The sequence below is a fragment of the Dermacentor silvarum genome, chromosome 1 (genome assembly GCF_013339745.2).
Source record: "Dermacentor silvarum isolate Dsil-2018 chromosome 1, BIME_Dsil_1.4, whole genome shotgun sequence".
NCBI classification, from domain to species: Eukaryota; Metazoa; Arthropoda; class Arachnida; order Ixodida; family Ixodidae; genus Dermacentor; species Dermacentor silvarum.
The window spans coordinates 441,856,878-441,883,556 of NC_051154.1; the positions used below are offsets into that span (position 1 = coordinate 441,856,878).

The following is a 26,679-nucleotide window of genomic DNA, read 5'->3' on the forward strand; positions in this document are numbered from 1 at the left end:
GACCGGCCCCGGACTCGGCCAGTGTATGGTCGGCGCTTCGGTGACATATAGCGTCCTGGTGACGGTGAACGGGAAGGTTGTCGGCGTCTCCATTGCGTTGCGGCGATGTAGTCGGCGATGTCGCATGGTCACTCGCCAAGCTGTGGAAGCAGCGTGTTGACGGCGAACCCTCGTAGTCCCATCTCGCGGTATGGGCATCGGTGGTAGACGTGGCGCGCTTCTCCACAGTGATGCAGAGTGGGCGCTGGTCAGCAGCGCGCCACACGTCTGTATTTCTCGGAGCATTGCGCGGGCTGACAGGTGGATGGGCTGGCGGTGGAGGTGGTGGATGGCGACATAACTGTGGAGTTACCGGGCCCTGGCGCGGGCGCCGAGGAGGGACTTGATGGCGGGCGATGGCTGCGTAGCTCTGGCTTCGGCCTGAGGCTGCAGTAATTCTGGGGCTCCTAGCGACTGTTGAATTTCTTCCCGGACGACATCAGCCATCAATGAAACCTGGGGCTGCTACGCTGGAAACATTTTTAGCAGTTCTTCACGCAGAACTGCTCCTATAATCTCCCGCAGGTCGTTGGAGCAGAGCGCGTGAACTTCGGCGTGGTTTGACATCGAGCGACGACTGTATTGTCTAGTTCGCATTTCCAGCGTCTTTTCAATAGTCGTGGCCTGTGTGAGAAATTCTGCTACCGTGTTGGATGGGTGGCGCATCAGTCCGGCGAAGAGCCCTTGTATTGCACCACACGTAAGGAAACGAACTTTCTTCTCTTCGGGCATGTCGGGGTCGGTGTGGCGGAAGAGGCGATTCATCTGAGCGGTGAAAATCAATATGTTCTCGTTGGGTGTGACAAGGGTAGTTCAAGGGCGCGTCACAGGTCCCCGAGCCCACATGGGTATGGGCCATTGAGCTTCGACCCTTTCTGCACTATTACCAGGACCGGCCCACATGACAGGGATATGTGCCATTGAGCTTGGGCTCATTCTGCGCAATCACCAGGATCAGAGCCCATTTTTCAGCGTGACACCACCACCACCACCACCACCCCCGCCGACGCTTGTGAGCCTATGAAGCTTCGCTTAAAAAGAAAGAACAAATGTGCGCAAATAACTTTTGGTAGGCGCTTTACAAGCTATTTGGCTAGCACATGCTCTCCTAAAGCATATACGGGTTGTTCAAAACTAAATTTTACGGAATTTTTAAAAATCCGCTGTGGCAGATAGCATAATTCTTATAATTGAGCTGGGTTATTCGAAGAGGCGGACATTAGTATCACGAGAAATCGAAACACATATTCCACGAATTAACAAAAATTGACTATTTACCTTCTTAGTTAATTACTTTGCAACACATACTGCAATTTGCGAATTGTAGCCGGTGAGTTTGCAAGATGCATCCACTTGAAATGAATTTCCAAGATGACACCAGTTTCGAGATATTATTTCCCAAATTGTGGGTCGAAATGCTTGGGCGTTGCAGTTACTCTTGTGCTTCAATGTATAAAGCAGCATTTTGGTAAAAAAGTAATTGGAACAACAGTTTATTTTACGGCGAGTTTGATGGCGCATATCTCCAAACTGCGGTCATTGTGGAAATTCATTCCAAGTGGATACGCCTGACAAGCTCACGGGCTGCAATTCGTAAATTGCAATATGTGTCGTAAAGTAATTAACCAAGAAGTTAATAATGATTTTTGTTAATTAGTTGAATATGTGTTTTGATTTCTCGTGCTACTATTGTCCGCCTCATCGAATAACCCTGCTCAATGAGAAGAATTATGCTACCTGCCACAGGTGATTTCTAAGAATTCCGTAAAACTTAAAAATGAACACCCTGTATACACCAAGCCGGCGGGGGCCCAATGGATTTCTGGCTGTCGCCAATCGCTTCTGGCGCTTGCAGTACACAAAAGCGTGGCTTTTGACCTTGGCTTTCGTTAGTCTGAGAAGCGGTTGTTGGGGTTGCGATTTCATTTCGTCACACGTTAGTGTTGCCACGTTGCTGTTCGGTTTCAATACAATATACAAAAATCAGATTTTCTACTACATCGAATGCGCTTAACGTTTGCCAGCTTGCTGTGAGATACCTATGATTACATGCAATCCATATTTCAAACTAGAAAATTTGGTGTCATGTCCCCTTTAACCAAAGTTACCCGCACACGTTTGCAAACTCTCTCTCTCTCTCTATTGCGCGCTCATGCTGTCGAATGCAACGGTTCAGGAATGAAAAGCGGCAGAAACCCACAGCGTGGACATCGCAGCTGTGTAGCCAATAAAATTTGCAGCTAGAACGGTGGCACTACGAGGACCACGCATACCATCATGCAGGATACCGAGCCCGTCTAGCCATTGAAACCGAGGCTACGCCAGCTACTCGCGCAACTATCGCTCAATCACTTGGCAACATTTCCGTCGAACTCATCAAGGTCGGCGACGGGCTTATAAAACGCCACAGTTACGACACAGTGCTATGCTATTCTCACATTCGTTAAATATGACTCGAACCATACAGCAGTGATTTTTATCAGCAATAATAAGCTTTCATAAGTGGGCTCAACAGGGACAGCGCTCAAGTATTACAAGAACTGTCGCCTTAGGTGAGAGCGGCTGACCTGATGCCCGTCTCGTCCTCTTGGTCCAGGAGGCCCTTGATCACCCTTTGGACCCTGGTGACCCCTAGGTCCCGGCAAGCCCTGCGGTCCTCCCGGGCCGGGTCTGCCATTGAACGGGCCTGCACCGCTGAACAGTCCTGACGTGTAGCCGTTGTCCAGCTGCCGAAAAAAGGTCAAGGGCGCAAAAAATTGAATACCGAGAGGAAGAGGCCGTAACTTTTATTAGTTCCAATAAAACTAAGGCCCCAGTTCGGGCCTCTTCAGTAGGCTCAGACCTTTTGGCCCAGCACATACTTGGTGTGCCGCACCAGCAGCCGCTGACGTATATATATATAGGAAAATCAGAAGCACAAGTTCGCGGTTATCGTAGGTTTATTATTTACCCAACAGTTTCGGTCGGTGGACCGACCTTTTTCAAGGAATATATATATATATATATATATATATATATATATTAGTGATTGTGTGCGAGTGATCCGCCCCCCTCCCAGCTGCCGGGACTCTTGTTGGGAAGTAATTTGGGAAGTACTGTGTTTTTTAAACTGGAAGCGGGGGGCCCTCCAATAATTTGTAGCCCCAGTGCTGAGTGGCCGCACATTGTAGCCATTCAGCATATGATTTATATTTGCCGCACGTGATTCAGTCTGCAAGCTTTTTATTGCACTGGGCCCGAATTCACGAAGCTTTTTTTTTCGTCATTACTTTTTGACATTGCTTTGCCGCCTTCGCTACTAATATGTCAAGCATCAGGATAGAGTGAAATTTCCTCTTACGAATAATTCCAGGGTATTATAACTGCTGTGAATACGGGCGTGGTCCCATAATCGCGTAAACCTAGAATATTTCGTAACAGAAAATGGCAGCCAATGCGGATGCTGGGCAGATCACTGGCGAAAGCCGCCGGGTAATGCCAAAGAACACTTACGAACGATAACGTTTGTGAATACGGGGCCTGCTTTTTTTGCGGCAATCATGCCATATAAACATAGCCATTTCTAATAAGACGAAACAAGTCAAACGTGTCCACTGTGAGAACGGCGCTCCCACCATTTCCTCGACTTCCGTTAGCGCTATGTTGGTTACCAAAACAAGGAAATGGCGCTAAGGGGTGATAAGGTTATTAGAAATGAAGATAGTAAGAGTTCACTACTTCTCAGCGGGTACACAATACCGGCAAGGGCGTGGAGAACGTGAACGAGGACAAGCGCATCGTGGATTTTATTTGATTTCCTTTCATTTCCTTTCATTTCAGTCAAGGCCTGATGGCATCACACTGTTGTGAAGAACTGGCGCAGAATCGACAATATTGTGTAGGATGAGGGCACTGTGGACCTGGAGTAGTGACGCCATTGTTCCACCCCATTTCGATACCCGCAATGCGACGGAGAAGGTTTATGGTCACGTTGATTTCTCCTTCAAGAATAGATACCTGTTGGGTTGATCTAAGCAGGCGGTCTAGAATCGCACCAAGAAAACGATGCTTGCGTACGACTTCAATGCGCCCTCTGACCGTCCACGAAAAATGTCAAGTTCTTCAATTTCTTTCTTGTTAAAGACAAAACCACTGACTTGGCCTGAGAAACCTTCATGCCTCGCTTCTTGGCGTAATCGCTTACTACATTTAAGCATTGCTGAAGAGGGTGCTTGACGATCTCAAGCAACTTGTGAATGCCCATATTCATATATGTTCTGCGTACAGCCAAGGCGTTAGGCAGCACCGCTGGAAACCCTGTTGTTGCGACGCTGAAGAGAAGCCGGCTTAGAACACTTCCTTGGGACAACCATTTGCTCACTTTGTATCTGTCGCTATCGCCATCATCGGATCGTAATACACTATCCGCCTATCTCGCAGAAAGGTTGCCATCCGTTTTAGAGCACGGCCATGCACTGCAAGCAAGGCAAGCCCGCGCAGAAGAGACTGGTGGTTGTCCAAGTCGAATTCCTTTCTAATAGCTACGAACAACAGTAACCGGGACGTTCCCACTGTTCACCTGATTTTCCATAAACGTCACTAGGTCAAGGATACAGTCCTCAGCACAACGGCGTCTTCAAAAGTATGCAATTTGTTCTGGACAACTAATACTGGACTCATTCTACTACTGAGACCCAAATTCAATACTTCTTTTCATAACTTTGGATTTTAGATGGTGCGACTGACCGTACTGATTGAGTCAAGAGATAAGGGGCGATTTACGTGGCTTCAGTAGTGCAGCGACGTTTGTAATCTTTTAACACGAGGTTAATGCATGATTCCATCCACATATGATTGAATAAATCTAGAAGAACCAGCGTACCGGTGGGGTTGAGACTTTTTGAAAACGCAGTACAATTTACTGTCTGGGCCAGGTTGTATAGGCCAGCGTAATCAGAGGCGGGTCACGTTGTCCGATTTCTATGAGGATTTCACAAAATTTATTAGCAACGTCGCGTTCAGATAATCCGAGGTCTGTGGCCAGAGCTCTGAAATGACTGCGTTGGGACACTGGATGACTTAAAGCATTGATTACTTGCCATCTTTTCAGGCTACCTTGTACTGTATTTTGTCCTCAGGGTATAGGAGGAGTTTGATCACCATGGACACGTCGTATTTCAAGGTCAGTTAAAGTTTGTTGCTATCTGGTATTCATCTTACTTAAAAACAAAGTGCAAAGGAATATATTGCCGGCATGTTGCAAGAGTGATTTCTGTATTTATTTTCTTAGTTTTCAGCAACATTGTTATGCTCTCCTCATTACTAACACTTGTTGTCTCCCCCTCCCTCGTTGTACTCATATATATATATATATATATATATATATATATATATGTGTGTGTGTGTGTGTGTGTGTGTGTGTGTGTGTGTGTGTGTGTGTGTGTGTGTGTGTGTGTGTGTGTGTGTGTGTGTGTCCCTAGGGGCGAGATAGTTCTAGTGTGCACAGCTTAGTGAGGCAGTCGCGCTCATACTCGACCAACCTCTTTCGCCAGTCCTTATTTCGTTTTTGAAAAACAAACACACGTTTGGAAAAAAACCAAGTTGTTTGTGTGCGCCTGCATTACAAATATCTACCGTCTGCTTCGAATGAGAAAAGCCATAAATTTTAAAGGCAGTGCAACGGAAACAAAAATGTCTTTCTCTTTGGTAACGTGATGCTATAGTGGCGACGGACGTCGGTGAATGTGTGAGAACCACTTAATAACTAATTAATTAACCTAAAAATCCCGACCTAATTCCTATCCGTTACTTTGTGGAACATGTTGTCATTGCAGAATCGAAGCTGGTCAGCGCTCGAGACACATATTAGGAATCTTGAGACTCTTGAGAATCTTCGAACCACTCGTCCTCACGCTCTATCTCAACATACTCTGGTGGTCCATTTACGTTTTCGTTTTTCTCGTAAAGCGCGAAGGAGGCTTTTTGGGGAAAATATTGAATCACTAACTTGGTACCTCTCCCCAAGTTTGGGAAGGGATCTCTTGAAACTTGCGCAATTGTCCAGGACACCTTCTACATTCACAGAGCACTGACCGGCTACACTTCAATGGTAGCAACATAAGTGTCCTAAAATATTCATCTGCGAAATAATTTAGCCCATTTTCGTGGACTATGAGCGGAGATGGTTGCCTGTTTGAATCACGTCCCACTCCGCGTTCGTGGAAAAACGTGAGCTGAGGCTGCGTTAAGCACTGTATTTTAAATTTAGCCTTGGAAGACCACCCAAGGACTCTACGGACAACTAGCCAGAGCCCTCAGGTGTCACTAGCACAGTCTCGCTTAATGCTCAGGGTGAGTGCCACGCTGAGGCTCAACTTCCTAGTCTTTTACCTTCGTGTCGCGGCTCGCCAGAGCTACATAACGAAACAGTTATTATCACACATTTAAACGATGTGCGCCGCCGTTACAGGAACTCGTTAACTAAAAAAGTGCACAGGCATCTCCATTGAACTGCCTTAGAAATTTTAAAGGGAAGCCTTTTTTGGCTACTGTCCCGGGTTTCACATCCGTCCGTGCTGTATCGTCGAGTAGGACACAGCTGACGAGCTTATATAGCACCTAATTGACTCATAAAACAGTGCCAGTGCACGCCTTTGTGTTCTTCACAGTAAAATCATGACGTAAATCCGGATACATACATGCAATGTTGGCTCATAGGTGTCAATAAAGCCGACTGAATTCTTAGTAGAAAAGCAGATCATGTTTAACGACTTTTTTGATCTGACGCCAATATTCTCGACCTACGCCGAACGTATTGGCAGTCGACACTTGATGTATACCACAAATCGCACTTTTTTAAATGCGCGTAACTCCCGCTTCTCACGACACGGAGGGCGTGCGTGCCAGCGGTGCACGTGCTGGAGCACGTATACTTCACCGCAGACCTCGTCGAACGAGATAACACGCCGAATGAGATGAACATTCAAGCCTGAATTTCTTCGTTTACGGACGTAAAGAGAATAGGCGCGCATCGAGCATAAGCTCAAGCACCGTCTTTTAAATTATCGTCTCGGCTCAACATGTCTGAATGATATTCCAGAATCGAGAGCCCGTGAAGCCTTACTACCGCCGCAAATTAGTCGGTGACATATGTCGTATTATTTAACAAAGTTGCTAATAAAGCTACTTGGGAAATCAATTTCAGAATGATCAATTTGGAAAAGAGAAGCTGGACGGGGGTTTGTGCATGACTTCGTAGTTATTAGTGCTGTGCAAGTGACTTAGCTAAGCAAACTTATAATCATGCTGGGATTGCTAAATGGGGACATCATGTGTGAAAGTTGTACTTCACACATGCACAACGTCGTGCGATTTTTCCAAGACGGTGTTTTTGCTTTCTCCAGATGTATTCATGTCTTTGCTGATATTTCTGCTCTTGTAGCATCATTTCATGTACGATACATTTGTTACCGGTTACCACTACTAATTGGAGATCCCCCTGACAGTTTTCACTTCGGGACGTAATTGTCTATAAAAAGCAAAAGTGGATCTAGGAGTATGCAGATTATCAATAAAATCAAAACTTCAAATGCCAAACTCAAGTTGGCCCTTCAGCCCTCGAAATATGTTTTTTTTGGAGCGGTCTATTTAAAAAAGACGGTGTACGCCGTACTGCAAACAGCAAGCATGTAGAACATATTAAGGAGACAGCAAAAGCAGACGCTTTATACTTCATCATCATATAAAGTCTCACATTATTTTTCTTTAAATTTCGTCGATGTTGATTTCACTCTTTCCCCGCGTCATAACTAGTAATAAAATACGAAGGAAGACATATATCGTGACACAATTAACACAAATTGGTTAAAGTTGACCCATGCTTTACCTCAAATATTCTCGGAGCCGAAGGACCGGGCTGTCCAGGGGGACCTGGCAAACCCCTGGGTCCGGGTATTCCTGGCAAACCATCTATTCCGGGCTGTCCTGGTGGACCCTGTTGTCCGGGAACGCCCTATAACAGACGACTGACGTCAGCAGTTCGTGTCATGTGCCCTAGGAAGGCCGTTGCTGCCGCAACAGCGAACGAACGCTGATGGTTTCAGCGCGGAGACCAGCGCCACCACACGAAGCCTAGCAATCGCAGGAAGTAGATCTCATCTACTTATTTGTATGTCACGACGCCTCCACAATCGCTTGTCCTTAGTTAGAGTACTCAGCAGTCTCGGAAGGCACGGTGGCTCATGTCCTCCATGAGTGGGCAACTTCATCGTTCATGCCAGCTTGGTGTAAGGGATTGAACAGGATAACGTCGCTGGTAGTTTAGAATTACGCCTTTTTTGTCCAAAGGCATACGGTTGGCATCGATCAATGTCAATCAGAGACAAGTAAGTTAATGTTTTAGAACATAGAAGCGCCGAGCCAGCTCTTTGCGAGAAGGCAATAGTCGTTACCTGTGGTCCTTGTGGCCCTTGCGGTCCGGGTGGACCCTGCAAACCCATCGGACCAGGAGGACCCTGCAATGCGTTGACGGTACATCAGGCGTGGAACTCTCTGTTGAGCACAAACAAAATATTAGCCTTCGGTCGACGAGTGATTCAGTACACTCAAAACCAGGATTCCTGAATGTCGTGACTTTTGAAATCGCACGTGGTCTGCCCGATCTGGAGCTCCATTCCCATGCCCTTCTGGTTCTCAATGCCGCCATTATGTACCGCATTAAGCTGAAGTAGTGTTTTGCTGCCTTAATCTTCTCCTTTCTGTAATAGGAGTCCAAAGTTATAGGAGCTGGCGTCGATTTGTCCAGCTATTTCGAAGTATATCCCCGAAGCAGACGCCATTTAGTACCATTTAACAAATGTTATTCAGTTATAAAGCATGTTCTCCAGGGCCATGAACGGTAACTCGCCAATATTACCGAAAGGAAAGGTGTACAGACAATCGATGCATTTTGTGCAAATTTTCAAATGTGCGCGAAACTGTCCTCTCTTTATCTCCCCTCTCTCTCTCTTCATCCCTATATCCCCATCCCCCAGTGCAGGGTAGCAATACGTCTGGTTAACCTCCCTGCCTTCCCTCTCTTCTATTTCTCTCTCCCTCTCTTGCCAACACTACCCTACGGGGCCCGAAACTTGGCAGCATATCGCAAATGAACTTGAAAGAAAGCTGAGGTTTGCGCAAGAACGGATAAAACGGAAAGTGCTAGGTGCCACGTGAAGAGCTGGGAAGACGGCAGCGTAAATTGGCAAGCAAGCGCAACTACCTGATATTTTAGTTGAGATTAAGAAAAACAAATGAACGGGCGGCTGTGGAATCTGTATAACATGTTAACGGTGGTCTATTGGGGTACCCTGAATTGGTGCAGAAAAAAAAGGAGCAGTCGAGGGTGACCAAAGTTGCATGATGAGAGTACGTAATTTGGTGACATATCCTCCTATCTGACAGCTCAGGCACACACGAGTTTTCATGTCGATTTGTATTACTAACATTTATGTTACGAATGCGAAAAAAATTTAACATCGCGGCATCTTCATATGCGTGCAGAAGGTAACACACTCCTTAAGTTTCTTGCCATAAAAACAACTTTTCTTGTCCTGAACACCGAGGTGAAGGCGTACCAAGCTTTGGTAGGTCTGCTTTCACGACAACTCGGACTATTCGAAACGTATTTCACGGGTGTTTTTCATCGCATGTGACGGCGCAGCAGTCATTTCGTGACATATAAAATTGGTTCCAATTTTCTCGAAAGCTGACAGCAAGATAATGATTTAACACGTTCTACACGATTCCGCATGCCCCCGACTGTGTATCTGGGATGAATATTTTACGCAATCGCTTTCGAATTCATTTTGAAACGAACGAAAAGAACGTGCCATCTAATGCGTATCAAGTTTCACGAGGATGGAGACGGCGGACAGCTGTAACTGAGCATCACTGTCAGAACCCTTTCCCTGCAATGGCCTGTAAAATAGGATGCTGATTGAGAATGGGATCAGCATGCCAACTCAGAAAATGAGCCGTGATTCAGTCGGCTCGTGACATTAACCACATAAAAAGCGGTGCTAATTTCTATTATGATTACGCTGTTGTCTGGCGCCGTCGTCAGCGTCTAATTACACACCGTCTGAAGTTGAAACATAAAGAGATCATAGAACTGGTACTACATTCTGCCACGTCCGATGTACCGAAAAACATTGATAAAAGGCTCAACGTGTTTGCGGCGACATGGAGGGCACGTATGCGAATTCGCTACGTGCTGATGGCGAGACAAAATCCCGAAATAAACATATTTTACGACCAGTACGTGAGACGCAGAGGTGATCGCCGTTGAATATAACGGCACTTCGTACAATGCCTTAGCTCCATTGCAAAGGACATCAAAATTATAAAATATAGTGAGAAAGGGCGAGAGTTTCTCCGGTAAATATGCTTGAACATGCCGATTTAATTAGTTCGTATGCACAAAATACACTGAAGGGGGGACGTAACATGTTGGAATGTTTCTTTTATCCATGTAGTATACCGCTAGCCTGGAAGAATTGGAAGCACGACTAAAGGACACAAAGGGAGGAAAAAGGCTACACCACCTATCTCCATGGGCAGACGTGGAAAGCTGATAAGCATGCTCGCTTTCGGTAAGGTCAACATACTTCGCTTTGTTCATCTAAATGATAAACCACCTACACACACGAGTATCCGCCACTCTGCAAAGGCTATGAAACGGTAATGGCAAACAGTATAACCACAAGTTACGCGAAGAAGCATTGATGACTGTGCACTTGATTGATGAAGTGGAGAAGTCCACTTGATCAGGTGAGGCCAATTTACCTTTACGCATTCTTTTTATGGGACATGACAGTCCCTTACTGAAAGATCAGATGGCATGACGCATTGTTCAAGAAGGTACTGAACAGCATAAGTCAATCAATTAATGATCACATAAGCAACTCTTGTGCGCGCCTTTTGCTAAATACTGTCCTCCGCTCAGAAGATTAAAAGGGGCGGTTGGGGTTCTGTCAGCCGTAGGTGTCAGAAGCTGCCCGACCACCTATCTCGCTTACTTGCAAGCCGGGAGGACCATCTTTGCCATCCTGGCCAGCAGGACCCCGGGCAATAGTGGAGTTGGCAGTACAGTAGCACATGTCCAGCTGGGAAGCAACGCGACCGAAGCATAGAACAGATCAAAAGAAGTTCATTTGATCAATATTAAAATTATTTTAAGAATTGGATTTCAGTGTGCACAGAAAAAGTTCGATATCAATACGACATCAGTATCGATTCGGGATCAATAGTAAAGATTATTTTTTTTAATTTTATCTTGGTGTGCACAGAAAAGTTTCGGTATTCACAGAGACCGGCGGAGTTGAGCATTCTGTCAGCAAGTACGACTGGAAGAGGTGAGATCAATGCGCGTTAATATTTTCATATTGACATGCAAAATAAAAAAGGCGCTTTGAAATTGTATGCCAATCATAGAAACTGATACATTAATGACAGCAATGCTGAATCAGTGTGTTCCCACACACTTCGGAAGTACTACGCATCTTTTTTCTAGCTGTTCTTAGCGACGGCTCCCACGGATGCTGCATTGCTGCAACACACCGTCAGCTTTCGCCACTGCAGCCGTAAAAACTTGGAGCTGACCTCGAATGTGGAGCCGCTAAAACGCAAAGCCAGAAACAAAAATTGTGGATTATTAGGAAAACTGCGCAAACAAGTTGAATTGTCGAATGCGGTGTACGGCAAAGCAACTTTTATTTTAGAATCATCGATAATTATGTTTCAAGGCAGAAACTTGGGATTCTAGTGTGTTCTTAAAATAACATATAATATCCGAGCACCCGCCGCACGCCGGCCTACACCGCCGCCCAAAAGCGACTGTGGAACTCCCCTTAACAGCTTCAGTGCAAAAGGATGCTTACCTCTGAAATCACGTCAAATTCCGTTTTTGCAGACGTCCTGTCGACATAGTGCGTTTCTGGAGTCTTTAAAAGAAAGAAAAAGTAAACTTAAGCGAAAAGATCCACGTAGGCAAGGCAACTGAGTGAAGTCCTAAAATATACATCCAAAGGAAATTTGCTGCACTTCGACCAATCTCTAAGGAATTGAGTACGAAACGAAATAAACGGAGTAGGACAAGTTCCTCGACTGCAAGATGAAGTATCGGTTCTTTCCTGAAGAATTTCATTCGGAAAGCAAATACTCGTTATTTTTATATGCTCTAGAGAAACCTGAACTCCTTTGTTCAAGAGGAGTATCTGTGCACTCAAGTAGAGACCGTTTAGAGAAATACACAAAATGATAAAGTTCATTTGGGCTTCAAAATTACAATGTTTCACCCTGAAGGGGGACTGACGACACGGATGAACTCCATGGCTGCTTTAATAAATTGCCTTCAAATTTTCTGATGACAAATCGATCACGTCTGAAAACGCCTTCCAAAGCTACACAGTGAGCTATAAGAGACATAGCCCGTTGTGTATTGTAGGGACGGTATACTGGAATGATTTCTCCCATTTGATTCTATTTCTTTTTTATCATCCATCGTTCAAGATCTGTCAATTGTCGAAGCAACTTGAGAGCGCCACTTGGACCCCTGACGAAACGCGAAGAGAAATAACATTATTTCGGCCAAGGTTTCCAAATTTATTTTGATCTACTGGGCATTCACTCCGCGCACTTTTCTGCAACGCCGACACTACCCGCACAACGCCGTGGCGATCCTCCCCCATGGAACCTGGGGCCTATTTCACCAAGCTTTTCGCTCGAAAGTGTTCTTTGCCATTGGCCCGTCACATTCGTTAACAATATGTCGAACATCAGGATTGGCTGGGATTCACTCCGACGAACAATTATAATCTAGGAACTTATTTTTAATGCGGGTCCTGAAGCCTAGCCCATTCTGGGCCGCAATAATATATCGATTTCACCTCTTTCCTTTTGGAAACAGGTGGTGTCCAAAACATCACGACTATGACATGTTCCAGCTCAAGCAATCGCTTCCGCCACATGCAGCCAACAAAACCAAAGCCTCTGAGATCCGTATTTGTTACTTTCGAGAGCAGGTCTCTCTTTTATCGTCTGAGCTTGTCAGGATTTACATTGGAATGACCTTCTTACCGTGGCTTCGTAGGTTTCTGTAGCCTCAGCTGCTTTCGCCATGATTCCTGCAAAATGATAACGCCGTGAGCACGCCGCCCTCAGAGGAAAATAGGTTTCACTTGATGGTACTGTCCCTAAGGTAATAGGCAGTTTTATAATAGGGGCACCCAGGCTTACGACACCTGTACAAGAGATGGCGTCTTGACACTGGCCACGCAATTGCACTAAGACCTTCGCCACTTGCTTTTTTTTGCCAGCAATTTTCACACTGGTACAAGCTGCCCCGCCAGAATCAAAGAAATTGCTTGCTCATCAAATTTCTCCAAGTATCTGAATAGTCATTACACACAATGAAATGTATGACATGTCTACCATTGTGCATTATATACACATACTTTCCTTGCAATACTCCCTGCGAGGGGGAGTGTGGTGATGGAGATAAGAAAGGGGGATAGAGGATTATTAATGATATAAAAAGTAAAGGGAACTGGCCAGCTGCACGACGAATATGCATTATGCAGTGGCTAGTGCAGTGGACGTCGTACTGAAAAATGAATTGTGCAAGCGGCTCGTAAGAGCTCATAACATGCATTATCGAACTTCCCTACAAAGTTGCTTTCTGCTTTCCACTGCTTTCCCGCTAAACAGAACTTACATGCAGCGAGATAGGTTAGAGTTGACACAGATACTCCAGCGTAAAATATCGGAATCATATGAACAGGTTAACCAAAAATACTGTGTGGAAAGGGGGTATTTTAATTTGCATGTAAGTGACGCCGTGGTTACATAGCCATAGATTCTATGGAATCTATGGACGCCATAGATTCCATAGTCGCGAGCGAAAGATTACGCACAGTGCTGTTTTACTGAGCTTTGTTTTTGCAGAAGAATCGAGAGCTGAGTGCGTTGATCCTTATTTTTAAAGTAGTAACAGCGCACAAAGGACAACGGACGGTGAAAGACACAACACAGCGCCCGGGAAGCTGCTACTATAGTTTGCCGAAGCGGTTTTTGTTCGCTTCTGATAATTTTCTTTGTAAAATCAGGTACGATGACTTTTAATTGTACAGCTACAGTTCGCAATGATAGCTTCGACAACGAACTGTGCATCAAAACTGCAAGTACCCCATCGAGTAGTATTACTGAGACCACCCACAATGCGCCGCTAGGATCTAGGCAAATCATCTGTATATGAATATTGCACCCGCCAGATGGCGCTACGATTGTTTTATTTATTATCACAGTTTCGAAATAAGGTGGCCGATCCCAAGGCCAAGCTTGGGAGTGCTTGTGCTTCCAAGTTCAAGCGCAACCATGCCCGGTCATAACGAGCACGAGCAGGTGAGCACTAGCAGATCACGGATACTCTTGCTCTTCATTTGAGTGGTTATTATTATTATTATTATTATTAGTAGTAGTAGTAGTAGTAGTAGTAGTAGTAGTAGTAGTAGTAGCAGCAGTAGTAGCAGTAGTAGCAGTAGTAGTAGTAGTAGTAGTAGTAGTAGTAGCAGCAGTAGCAGCAGCAGCAGCCGCCGCTGCGGGAAGCGATAGCAGCTCTTTACATCAACTTTGTATAATACTTGAGTGCGTTTATCTGCCATGCATCTAAAACAGACAGGCGCTGCCACACAGCCTCGAATTGAGCTTTTCCGCAAAAAATTAGGGTACCTTTGCTGTGCGCCATAAACATAACAAAAGCACGACTATAAAACAGTGTCGCGTCCTTATCAACAAGTCAGGAAAGTCTTCTCAAAAAGTATTAGTTTTCTTTTTTTTACCATTTGAATCGTACAGCTGTCATCCTCCCGCCACGTAGTGGTCGGCCGCACAACTTCGGCAACAAAACCATCGTTACTGTAAATGCGCAACTGAAAGTATTTCAGGGTTAAAGCGCAAACAAAACAACTAGGATAGCCGGCTGCGGCTGCTATTGCTCGCATCGTGGTGTGAAAACTAAATAAAACAAACATAAAATAGAAAATGAGTATAAACTCACCATAAGGTATCAGGGGTGGTGGAATTGGTGGCAGGTTGTCTTTTTCGACGCGAGTGTAGAGAAACAAAATACGAACAGAACGTAAATAAAAGAGCAGTTTACGTGTTGAAACAGTGCGTCTGAAAGTGTGTTCAAGAAAGGCTTCATCCACAGAAAATGCTCATTACATGGCAAAAGCGAGGCAACAGTTCGCACTCTCGAATGGCGACAAAAGTCCGGGCCAAGTAAAGGACCGAGAGAGTCATATGTGCAACTATTTAAAAAAATTTAATTCTTGAGTTTTCCATGCCAAAATCACGACCTGATTATGAGGCACGCCATAGTGGGGGACTCCGGAATAACTTGGACAACCTGGGGTTCTTTAACGTGCACCTCAATGTAAGTACACGGGGGAACTATTTTCTAACAGCGCTTCAACGATGCGGGCTCTTCGTATCTAAAGACATCACTTCAAGTGCATTTTCTTGAAGCTCTAGATAACTCTAATCATCTTATGCTATAATCTAAGAATCCAGTCGCGATTTTCTCTATCCCATGCACGTCCCGCTTGGCTGCGCATAACTTAAAATTTTAACAAATTTTCCTGCGAAGATGAGTGTTTCGGTGTTAAAGTTTGTTGGAACCAAGAAAGCGGCGCAGTGTACGCTGCACGCAACCCAAGTTTTAGACAAACGGTGCGACGGTGGAAGCCTTCTGGTGGGAGCCTCCTTCTATATTCGCAGTAACAGCATCGGCGCATAGCCCAATATCAGTCCTCACACACGCAAAAATCCATCGGCCAGAAACTGATAATGAAGGACAAACAAAGTATGCTTCTCTGAGGCTACTAGGAAACGTATACTGAAGGCAGCGTTCGTGCGTCACGTGAGACGTTGCGTCACAGTATCAGAAGTGGGTATCGCAGGGGCTTGACCCGCTGCCTCGCGAGTCCGTTCTCGCCGTTTCCTTCCTACGTGTACCTTTGTTTTTTTTTTTTACGTGCATAGCATCAGCTGCGGAGCCTAGGGAGCATATGCAAAAATTGCGAACGTGGCGTGACAGCGTTTTTCGAGTCGTTGTCAGGGCCGGTCGCCAGGCAGCTTCTTCTCGCGTTAAACCGTTGCGATTTCAATTTCGGCGTGCTCCTGTCCTAGCATTCGGGCTACAGACAATGAGCATGAAAGTCACAGCCATAGAAAATAAAACTTAATGACCGCGGGACTACATTAGGGTACCATGAAGACAGGCCAAAACTTTAACGCCAACATTCAGCAGGCATAGTCTTAGCGCCACTCGCCGTTTTCCGCCCACGCGGGGAGACCCGGCTTTCTTCAAGTGAGTCGAGTGCGTGACACGCGCGTCCCCGTGCGCATCCACATGGCTAGCGTGTCGCCGAACTTGGCCGAATTGACCTGGCCGCTTATCACGGGCCACAGATTCTTTGTGTGGTGCATCCTGTAAACAAATTTTTAGTTTAATATGTGCTGAACGGACCCGCACAGTACCGCGAGCTGCACGATCCCTATCGAAGTTCATATCGCACTGCCCTTTACGCAGCTGGATTTATATAGTAAATGTATATGGCCTTCGTATCAGAGACCAGTACGAAAATGCTCAGTACATCGAGCCAGGAATTGGCAAGCGCTGCTACGAGGACTTGCTGGATTAGGGCCGCTATAACGTAAAATGATTCCAAACTGTTTTGATTCCAATTTCTGCAATCAGCCTCCACAATTGGTCAAAACATTTTCGGGCCGCTCCCAACTTCGCCTGTCGGTCACGCGACGTCACGAAAACCGCAATAGCTCCCCATCTGATGTAACGTGTACACACTGATTATGCATGATTAAACCGCACAAAAGAAAAATAATCATTCCTGATTCGATGTCTTTTCACCAGTAGCTCTCTGCTATTGTTCCAATCTTTTCTGGCTACGCCCACTTCGCCTGTCTGTCACGCGACGTCACAAAACCGCGAAAACTCACCACGTCAAAGTGACGTGTACGCGAAAAAAATGCATTAATATGCCGAACAAAACTGAAAATTTTTCTGAATAGCTACACACTGCCCCGTTCCGAAAGGAATAGAAGATGACTGCCCGCCGATCGTTCAGGCCCTCGCTATTCGCACCTGCCGGTGAGCATGTATTTATTTGCGCATGATAAACCTTTCTGCGTGACAGTAAAGCGTTATCGAACCCTTTCGGCATGCATACGACATCACTCTGTCAACTCTTCCTTGTTGAGGATCCGTTTTAGCGGCATTCTTATGCTTCCGTTTCACGCCGCCGCGATTTTCGACCAGCGACCGCTAGCTAAGTAAGGCTAAAGCGGACCAATCAGAGAAGCCGGCACCACCCTCTTCATGCGGTTATCTATTTTCACTGTGCTGGATCGGCTCCATCGAAACCCTCTCCACTAGAGCGTGCTCCGCGCCTCTTGTCAGCCAATTAGATAAGAAAAACCGCTGAGTGTAGACAATGTTATTGGTTTTGAAAGCGAACAAAGGTGACATCCTATAGACGAGGAGAGTGTTTCATTGTGTTGTTCAGACAACGCTGCGGGTCACCGCCCGATGCTTGCGTCGGTGGTTACGCAAATTTGACGTCAGGAGTTTGGAATCAAAACGGTTTGGAATCATTTTACGCTTTAGCGCCCTAGGTGTCTACCGTTTTAAGAACAAATGCCTTCTTGGCGAGCTATCACCATTCTTCCGCATCGGGTATGTTTCTGACCTCTTTCCTGGGCCGATCCCGGAGATACTGCAGCATAAATATGTGAGCCGATATGTAATACTCGGTATGTGCCCCTGGTATGTCTGGTCACCTAGATGTTCCGGATATATATATATATATATATATATATAGGGTGTTTCAGCGAACACTTTCCAAAATTTCTACGGATTGCCTGCGGAAGATAGCACAATTCGAGTTCATGAGCTGGTCTGCTAGAAGAGGTGGACGTTAGTTGCACAAGAAATTGAAATGCATAATCGAAGAATTAACAAAAATGCACTAATGAAGTTTTAACTTAAACCTGATGGCCCATATTGCAATTTACAAATTGTAGCCGTGGAGTTCGCGAGGCGGATCCACTTGGAACGAATTCTCGGGATGACACCAGTTTCGACATATTAATTCCCGAACTTTGCGAAGAAATGCATTAACGTTCTATACCCTTAAAAGTGAAAAAGGGTGTAAATGTGTCTATAATCACCCCCTTAGGGTGTTACTTATATAAATCACCCTAAGCGTTTCAGTTATAGACACATTTACACCCCTTTTCACTTTTAGGGGTGTAAATTATTTTACAGCGTACTTAGTTTCTTAACAAAACGTCGCTTTATGCATTGAAGCACAAAATTAACTAGAACGCCAATGCATTTCTCCGCAAAGTTCAGGAATTAATATCTCGAAACTGGTGTCATCCTGAGAATTAATTTCAAGTGGATCTGCCTTGAGAACTCCATGGCTAAAATTGTAAAATGCAATATGGGCCATCAGATAATTAGTTAAAAACTGAATTAGTGAGTTTTTGGTAATTATTCAATCATATATTCCAATTTTTTGTGCAAATAATGTCCGCCTCTTTGAGTAGACCAGCTCATTAACTAGAATTTTGCTTCTCCCACAGGCAACCTTAAATAAATTAGAAAGTGTTCGCTGAAACACCCTGTATATATATTGACACGTATACATGTTTATCTTTCACCGGTGGCCGCTTTCCACCGGCTAACAAATGTTAAACGTTATCGCTCGGAGCAGGACGCGCCTGTATCGGAAGTTTCTAGAAGGTTATCGATGCTTCTTTTCGTTGCCTGTTTTCAGCGACGCTTATGTTATCTGATTGTGTGACCGACGCGAATTGTCTAGAACTTTCTGGTAAGACACGCGGGCATCAGGGATTAATCTGGAACCTTCGATGAATCACGTATAAAAGCCGACGCGTCTCGCCGCTGATCAGATTTCGACGACCGCCGACTGTGTTCGCCGCTTTCGTTGTGCTTCGAGTGTAGCTTGCTTTTGTGGGCACAGGTTCGCCCAATAAAACACCAGTTTTGTCATACACAGTTTTACGACTGTTTTCTTTACCGTCACTGCTACGTCACATCTGGTGGAGGTGCTAGTGCGTTCATGCAGCGAACGCCCCCGCAAAGCCGTGATCCAAGCCCGAAACCGGAGGACAGCGCCAACGTCGCCAAGGACCAGCGAGCTAGCCGTAGGCAGCAAGGACTTCTGCCGGAGTACGGACTTCTTCCCGAGAAGACCACAGCGACCAAGAGGACAAAAGTCACTACCTCGGCAGCAGCTATCATGACAGCCCCTGCGCCAACATCTGCAATCGTGATGCAACAACCCAGGGAGCCGCCGACATTCCGCGGATCGCCATGTGAAGACCCCGAAAGCTGGCTGGAGGCATACGACCGGGTCGCTACGTTCAACAAGTGGGACTGCGACGACAAGCTGCGCCATGTTTACTTCTCGCTTCAAGACCTCGCCAGAACCTGGTTCGAGAATAGGGAGCGTGCACTAACAACCTGGGACCTGTTCCGAGCTGCATTCCTGGACACCTTCACGAGCGTCGTCCGTAAAGAAAGAGCTGCAGCCTTGTTGGAAACCCATGTACAGCTCCCGAATGAGAGCATCGGTATGTACACTGAAGAAATGACTCGATTATTCCGGCACGCCGACCCCGCTATGCCAGAAGACAAGAAAGTTCGCTTGCTCATGCGGGGAGTTAAGCAGGAGCTATTCGCCGGACTGGTGCGGAATCCACCAACGACAGTCCAAGACTTTCTCTCGGAGGCTACGACGATCGAGAAAGCACTGGACATGCGCAACCGGCAATACAATCGCCGTTCGACGCCACAGTACGCCGAAGTCCAAGGACTCTCCCACGACCTACGAGACACCATCAGGGCGATAGTACGCGAAGAGCTGCATAAGTTGCTACCATCGTCGCAGCCTCAAGTTGCTTCCATCGTCGATATCGTGCGGGAGGAAATCCAGCAATCGTTAGGACTTCCCGAATCGCCGCAACCCGAGCCGGTAGCGATGACCTACGCCGCCGTCGCCCGTCGTCAAGGCCCCCTCCGCGCTCGCGCCAGGGCCCCGTAACGCCGCAGTTCCGTCGTCCAACGCCGCCGCCGCCAGCACGCCCGCCCGTCGCCCAGCGCAGTTACCAAAGGAAGACGGACATTTGGCGCGCCCTCGACCAGCGCCCGCTCTGCTATCACTGCGGGGAAGCCGGCCATGTCTACCGCCGATGCCCATATCGCGAGATGGGCCTACGAGGGTTCGCCGTCAACGCGCCGCGTCCAGTGCGGGGTGAACGACCGCGCGACATCGCCGACTACCTCGCCGGCGTCCAGTGGGAACCGCGACGACCCTCACGCTCGCCGTCACCAGGTCGCTACATCTCGCCGCATCGCCGTCAGTGCACCGGTCCCACCCGGGGCCGATCTTCCAGCCGTTACCCGGAAAACTAAAAGCAGCAACCGATGGAGGTGCGGTTGATGTACGACGCAATGCCGAAGATCCTCCGCCGCCGCTGACGACGACGACGATTCGCGAATCATCACGACGAGATATCAGCACGCCGCCGAGCAACAGCCTTGACGAGGACCCGATATCCGGACAGCGGGAGGCCACCTAATAACGCCGGCTGGAATCTGCACAGTGCGAGTCACGATAAACCACCGCACTTACCCGGCGAGCTTCGTAATCCTGCAGCACTGCTCCAGGGATGTCATCCTAGGCATGGACTTTCTAAACCAACACGGTGCAGTCATCGACTTAAGGTCCAAGTCGATGACGCTTTCAACGTACAAGGCGATACCACTGGATACAAGCATAAGTTACCATGCCTTGAATGTGCTTGAAGAACAAGTCACCGTTCCGCCTCGCTCCAGCGTAATGATTTCCGTCAGTACCGAAGTGCCTGCAGACATGGAGGGCATCATCGAGGGCGATCATCACTTACTGCTCGACCGTGAAATTTGCGTCGCTCGAGGCATAGCTGAGCTGCGGGCAGGAAAAGCAAGGGTGATGCTCACGAACTTCAGCCCCGAATCAAGCACATTAACAAAGGCACCACGGTCGCCTACATCGACGAAATAGTACAAGCGAGCAGTGCTTTCGCCTTCACGGATTCCAGTGCACCTGCAACGGCGGCTATAATACCTGAACCAACTTTCGACGTCAATCAGAACCTTCCCAGGCATAAGAAAGAACAACTAAAAGCTATGCTCCTGCAATACAAGGACTGCTTCTCGTCGTCGTCAAAAGTTCGACAAACCCCTGTCGCCAAGCACCGCATCATAACCGACGAAAATGTCCGCCCACTCCGTCAGAGCCCGTACCGAGTTTCGGCGCGCGAACGCGAAGCCATAAGGCAACAAGTCGACGAAATGCTACGCGACGACATCATCCAGCCGTCCAAGAGTCCGTGGGCGTCCCCCGTGGTATTAGTGAAGAAGAAGGATGGAACCCTACGTTTCTGCGTCGATTATCGTCGCCTCAACAAGATCACGAAGAAGGACGTATACCCACTCCCACGGATTGACGACGCCTTTGATCGACTCTACAACGCAAAGTATTTTTCATCGATGGACCTCAAAACCGGCTACTGGCAAATCGAAGTCGACGAGAGGGACCGGGAGAAGACTGCCTTTATAACACCAGACGGACTGTTCGAGTTCAAGGTCATGCCGTTTGGTCCTTTTTCGCCACCTGCGACTTTCCAGCGCCTCATGGATACAGTACTGGCAGGCTTGAAGTGGCAGACTTGCCTCGTCTATTTGGACGACGTCGTTGTGTTTGCCTCAAGCTTCGAAGAACACCTGCGGCGCCTTGAAACAGTTCTTCAAGCAATCAAAACCTCCGGACTAACGTTAAAGCCAGAAAAGTGCCGCTTCGCATATGAGGAGCTCTTGTTCTTGGGCCACGTCATCAACAAGTCTGGAGTGCGCCCCGACCCTCAGAAAACTGCAGCCATCTCCAACTTTCCTCCGCCGGCCGACAAGAAAGCAGTGCGTAGATTTCTTGGACTGTGCGCCTATTACAGGCGCTTCGTCAAGGACTTTTCACGGATCGCCGAGCCACTGACGTACCTCACGAAGGCCGACGTCGAGTTCACGTGGGAGACGCCGCAAGTCGAAGCATTTGAAGAACTAAAGCGACGCCTGCAATCGCCGCCAATACTTGCGCATTTCGACGAAAACGCCGATACCGAAGTCCACACCGACGCAAGCAGCGTAGGACTCGGCGCCGTTCTTGTGCAGAGGACTGACGGACTAGAAAGGGTTGTAAGTTACGCTAGCCGGTCGCTATCGAAGGCGGAAGCAAATTATTCTACAACAGAAAAGGAGTGCCTCGCCATCATCTGGGCTACATCAAAGTTTCGTCCCTACATCTATGGCAGGCCCTTTAAAGTTGTGAGCGACCACCACGCCTTGTGTTGGCTAGCTAACTTGAAGGATCCATCACGTCGCCTCGCACGATGGAGTCTTAGACTTCAAGCATTCGACATCACCGTAGTTTACAAGTCCGGGCGAAAGCACTCTGACGCCGACTGCTTGTCTCGCGCCCCCGTAGAACCGCCGCCACAAGACGACCAGGATGACGACACTTTCTTGGGACCCATCAGTGCCGACGAATTCGCCGAACAACAGCGAGCCGACCCCGAACTAAGGAGCCTTGTAGACAACCTGGAAGGCAAGACCGTCATTGTGCCGAAGGTGTTCAGGCGAGGATTGGCGTCGGTTTTCTTGCAAAACGACATTCTCCTAAAGAAGAACTTCTCGCCCCTCCGAGCCAACTACCTCCTCGTGGTACCCTCAGCATTGCGTCCAGAGGTTCTGCAAGCTCTCCATGACGACCCAACGGCTGGACACCTCGGTTTTTCCCGCACGCTCGCGAGGATACAAGAAAAAGACTACTGGCCTCGCCTCTCTACCGACGTCGCCCACTACGTAAGGACATGCCGAGACTGTCAGCGACGCAAAACACCGCCGACAAGGCCAGCCGGACTTCTACAGCCGATCGCGCCACCTCGCCGACCGTTCCAGCAGATCGGGATGGACTTACTGGGGCCTTTTCCGACGTCGACGTCCGGGAATAAATGGATCGTCGTAGCTACGGACTAGAGCACTGCACGGGCCGATGTTTGTGGCCCGGGCCCGGCCCGGGCCCGTTTTTACATTGGGTGGCCCGCCCGAGCCCGATCAAAACTTTTATGGCGAGACCCGGGCCCGGCCCGGGCCCGGAAATAATCTACGTTAGCGGCCCGGCCCGCCACCCCTTTACCTTAAGCCCGAGCCCAGCCCGAGCCCGGCTCGAAATCGGCCCGAACCCGGCCCGAGACCGAAAAATACATGTTTTTCAGAGTTGAGAAGCCCGAGAATAACTCGCAGAAAGCCCGAGCCCGGCCCGGGCCCGCATCAAAAAACCTGAGCCCGGCCCGGGCCCGGGTCAAAAAACACACGCCGTGCCCGAGCCCGGCCCGAGCCCGTCAAAAAACTGCTCTTCCCGGCCCGGGCTTTCGGGTAAGCCCGAGCCCGTGCAGTGCTCTACTACGGACTACCTCACCCGCTACGCCGAAACAAAAGCCTTGCCCAAAGGCAGTGCCGCCGAGGTAGCCCGATTCTTCGTTGAGAACATCCTCCTGCGCCACGGTGCCCCAGAAGTCCTCATCACCGACAGAGGTACGGCCTTCACGGCTGAACTAACTCAAGCCATCCTGCGCTACAGCCAGACAAGCCATCGCCGGACCACCGCCTACCACCCGCAGAGGAATGGCCTCACCTAGCGCCTAAATAAGACCATCGCCGACATGCTGGCAATGTACGTCGACGTCGAACACAAGACGTGGGATGCCATCCTTCCGTACGTGACCTTCGCATACAACACGGCCATGCAAGAAACGACGCACATGGCGCCGTTCAACCTGGTCTACAGACGGAAACCGGCAACGACGCCTGACGCCATGCTACCGGATGTCTCCGACGAAGAAAATCTCGACGTTGCCACCTATTTGCAGCGTGCCGAAGAAGGTCGAAAACTCGCCCGCCTGCGCATCAAGAACCAGCAGAGAACCGACAGCCGACACTACAATCTTCGACGACGCTACGTCGAGTACCAGCCCGGAGACCGTGTTTGGGTCTGGACTCCGATACGCCGACGAGGACTTAGCGAGAAACTCTTACGTTGCTATTTCGGACCATATAAGATCATCCGACGCATTGGCGCACTGGACTATGAGGTCGTGCCAGACGGTATTTCGCAATCACAGCGGCGCCGCGCACGACCTGAAGTCATCCACGTGGTGCGTCTTAAGCCTTTCTACGCCCGCTGACGAACTTAGGTCCTTTGGTGCTTTGTTATTTTTGTCCCTTTCTGTACGCGTGATTTTGTTTTCGCTTTCGTGTTTGTAGCATCGGGACGATGCTTTTTAAGGGGAGGGTATTGACACGTATACATGTTTATCTTTCACCAGTGGCCGCTTTCCACCGGCTAACAAATGTTAAACGTTATCGCTCGGCGCAGGACGCGCCTGTATCGGAAGTTTCTAGAACGTTATCGATGCTTCTTTTCGTTGCCTGTTTTCACCAACGCTTATGTTATCTGATTGTGTGACCGACGCGAATTGTCTAGAACTTTCTGGAAGACACGCGGGCATCAGGGATTAATCTGGAACCTTCGATGACTCAGGTATAAAAGCCGACGCGTCTCGCCGCTGATCAGATTTCGACGACCGCCGACTGTGTTCGCCGCTTTCGTTGTGCTTCGTGTGTAGCTTGCTTTTGGGGGCACAGGTTCGCCCAATAAAACACCAGTTTCGCCATACAGTTTTACGACTGTTTTCTTTACCGTCACTGCTACGTGACAATATATATATATATATATATATATATATTATATACATGTGTGTGTGGGTGGGCGTGCGTGCGTATATCATAAATAGCCAACAAACAATAATACCAAGGACACAATAGGGGAAATTACGTGTACTTACTAATTTCGTTTCCATTAATTTATCATTTCTTTAATTCAATTAGTAAGTACAAGTTATTTCCCCTATGGTGTCCTTGGTGTCATTGTTTGTTGGCCACTTATGCTATGATTAATAAAAATCGGGCCTTTCTTCTCGTTCATATATATAATTACTGCTTCATATATATAGGGTGTTTCAGCGAACACTTTCAAAATTTATTTAAGGTTGCCTATGGCAGATAGCCCAATTTTAGTTAATGAGCTGGTCTACTCGAAGAGGCGGACATTACTTGTACAAAAAATTGAAATGCATAATCGACTACTTAACAAAATTTTTAAATTAAGTGTTTAACTAATTACCTGATGGCCACTATTGCAATTCACAAATTGTAGCTGTGGAGTTCCCGAGGTGAATCCACTTATAATTAATGCGCAGGATGACACCAGTTTCGAGATATTAATTCCCGAATTTTGCGGAGAAATGCGTTGGCGTTCCAGTTAATTTTGTGCTTCAATGCAAAAAAGCGACGTTTTGTTAAAAACCTAACTGGAACGCCAATGCATTTCTCCGCAAAGTTCGGGAATTATTATCTCGAAACTGGTGTCATCGCAAGAATTCGTTCCAAGTGGATCCGCCTTGCGAAATCCACGGCTACAATTTGTAAATTGCAATATGGGCCATGAGGTAATTAGTTAAAACCTTAATTAGTGAATTTTTGTTACTTCTTCGATTATGCATTTCAATTTCTTGTGCAAGTAATGTCCGCCTCTTCGAGTAGACCAGCTCATGAACTAGAATTGTGCTATCTGCCACAGGCAACCTTTAAGGATTTTTGAAAGTGTTCGCTGAAACACCTGTATACCAGAAAAAAAAAAGCGATTCTGGGTCCGGGTAAATATTCACAGTGAAGTAGACGCACGTATGAAGCGGTTTATTGGCGTTTCGGCCGGGGTCCGGCCTTCATCAGAATATGAAGGCCGGACCCCGGTCGAGACGTCAGTAAACCGCTTCAGACGCGCGTCTACTTCACTGTATATATATATATATATATATATATATTTATATTTATATATATATATATATATATATATGTGTGTGTGTGTGTGTGTGTGTGTGTGTGTGTGTGTGTGTGTGTGTGTGTGTGTGTGTGTGCGTGTGTGTTCGTGCTCCAATCCATGGTAGGATAGCTCGAATAGTCCCTGACAATGCATGGTTTCCGCACTGAAGCACCGCGTCCCTCACATCGCACAAACATGCCCCCGCGTGTTGTCAGAACGTCGGCCAAGGAGCTTCAGCGAAACGCAAACCGCACTGAAGCAGAGCGTGACTGCATACGCGCCAAGACCACTCCGTTGGTCCAACTGCGGAAATAATGTGCTGCTGCGTGTGCGGCGCACGCTACAGCGCAACGCTGCTGGAACAGGAGGACGAGGCTAAGCTGCAGAGTCGACAACACCCTGCAGTTCAAAAGCGCGAACCTGATGCACACATCGTGCCCGCCGTGAGTATGCCGCCGTACGGGAACGTGAGGCCGACGCAAGACGACAACGCCGACAGGACACTGTAGCTCTCGCCTAAGCTGCTCGCGGTCGTCGA

At 47.6% G+C, this 26,679-nt stretch overlaps 1 protein-coding gene across 1 annotated transcript in view; it reads right to left on the reverse strand.

Annotated features, from left to right (window-relative positions):
- Window positions 1–26,679, reverse strand: part of LOC119437733 (collagen alpha-1(XVIII) chain) — a 288,239-nt gene that overhangs the window by 119,491 nt on the left and 142,069 nt on the right. Inside the window, exons 5-11 of the mRNA XM_037704702.2 lie at window positions 15,113–15,151; window positions 13,135–13,181; window positions 11,937–11,999; window positions 11,076–11,162; window positions 8,469–8,531; window positions 7,904–8,029; window positions 2,607–2,765 (exon numbers count right to left, since the gene is read on the reverse strand). Of these exons, the coding sequence (XP_037560630.1) occupies window positions 2,607–2,765; window positions 7,904–8,029; window positions 8,469–8,531; window positions 11,076–11,162; window positions 11,937–11,999; window positions 13,135–13,181; window positions 15,113–15,151 (584 nt within the window). The remainder of the gene's footprint in view (window positions 1–2,606; window positions 2,766–7,903; window positions 8,030–8,468; window positions 8,532–11,075; window positions 11,163–11,936; window positions 12,000–13,134; window positions 13,182–15,112; window positions 15,152–26,679) is intronic.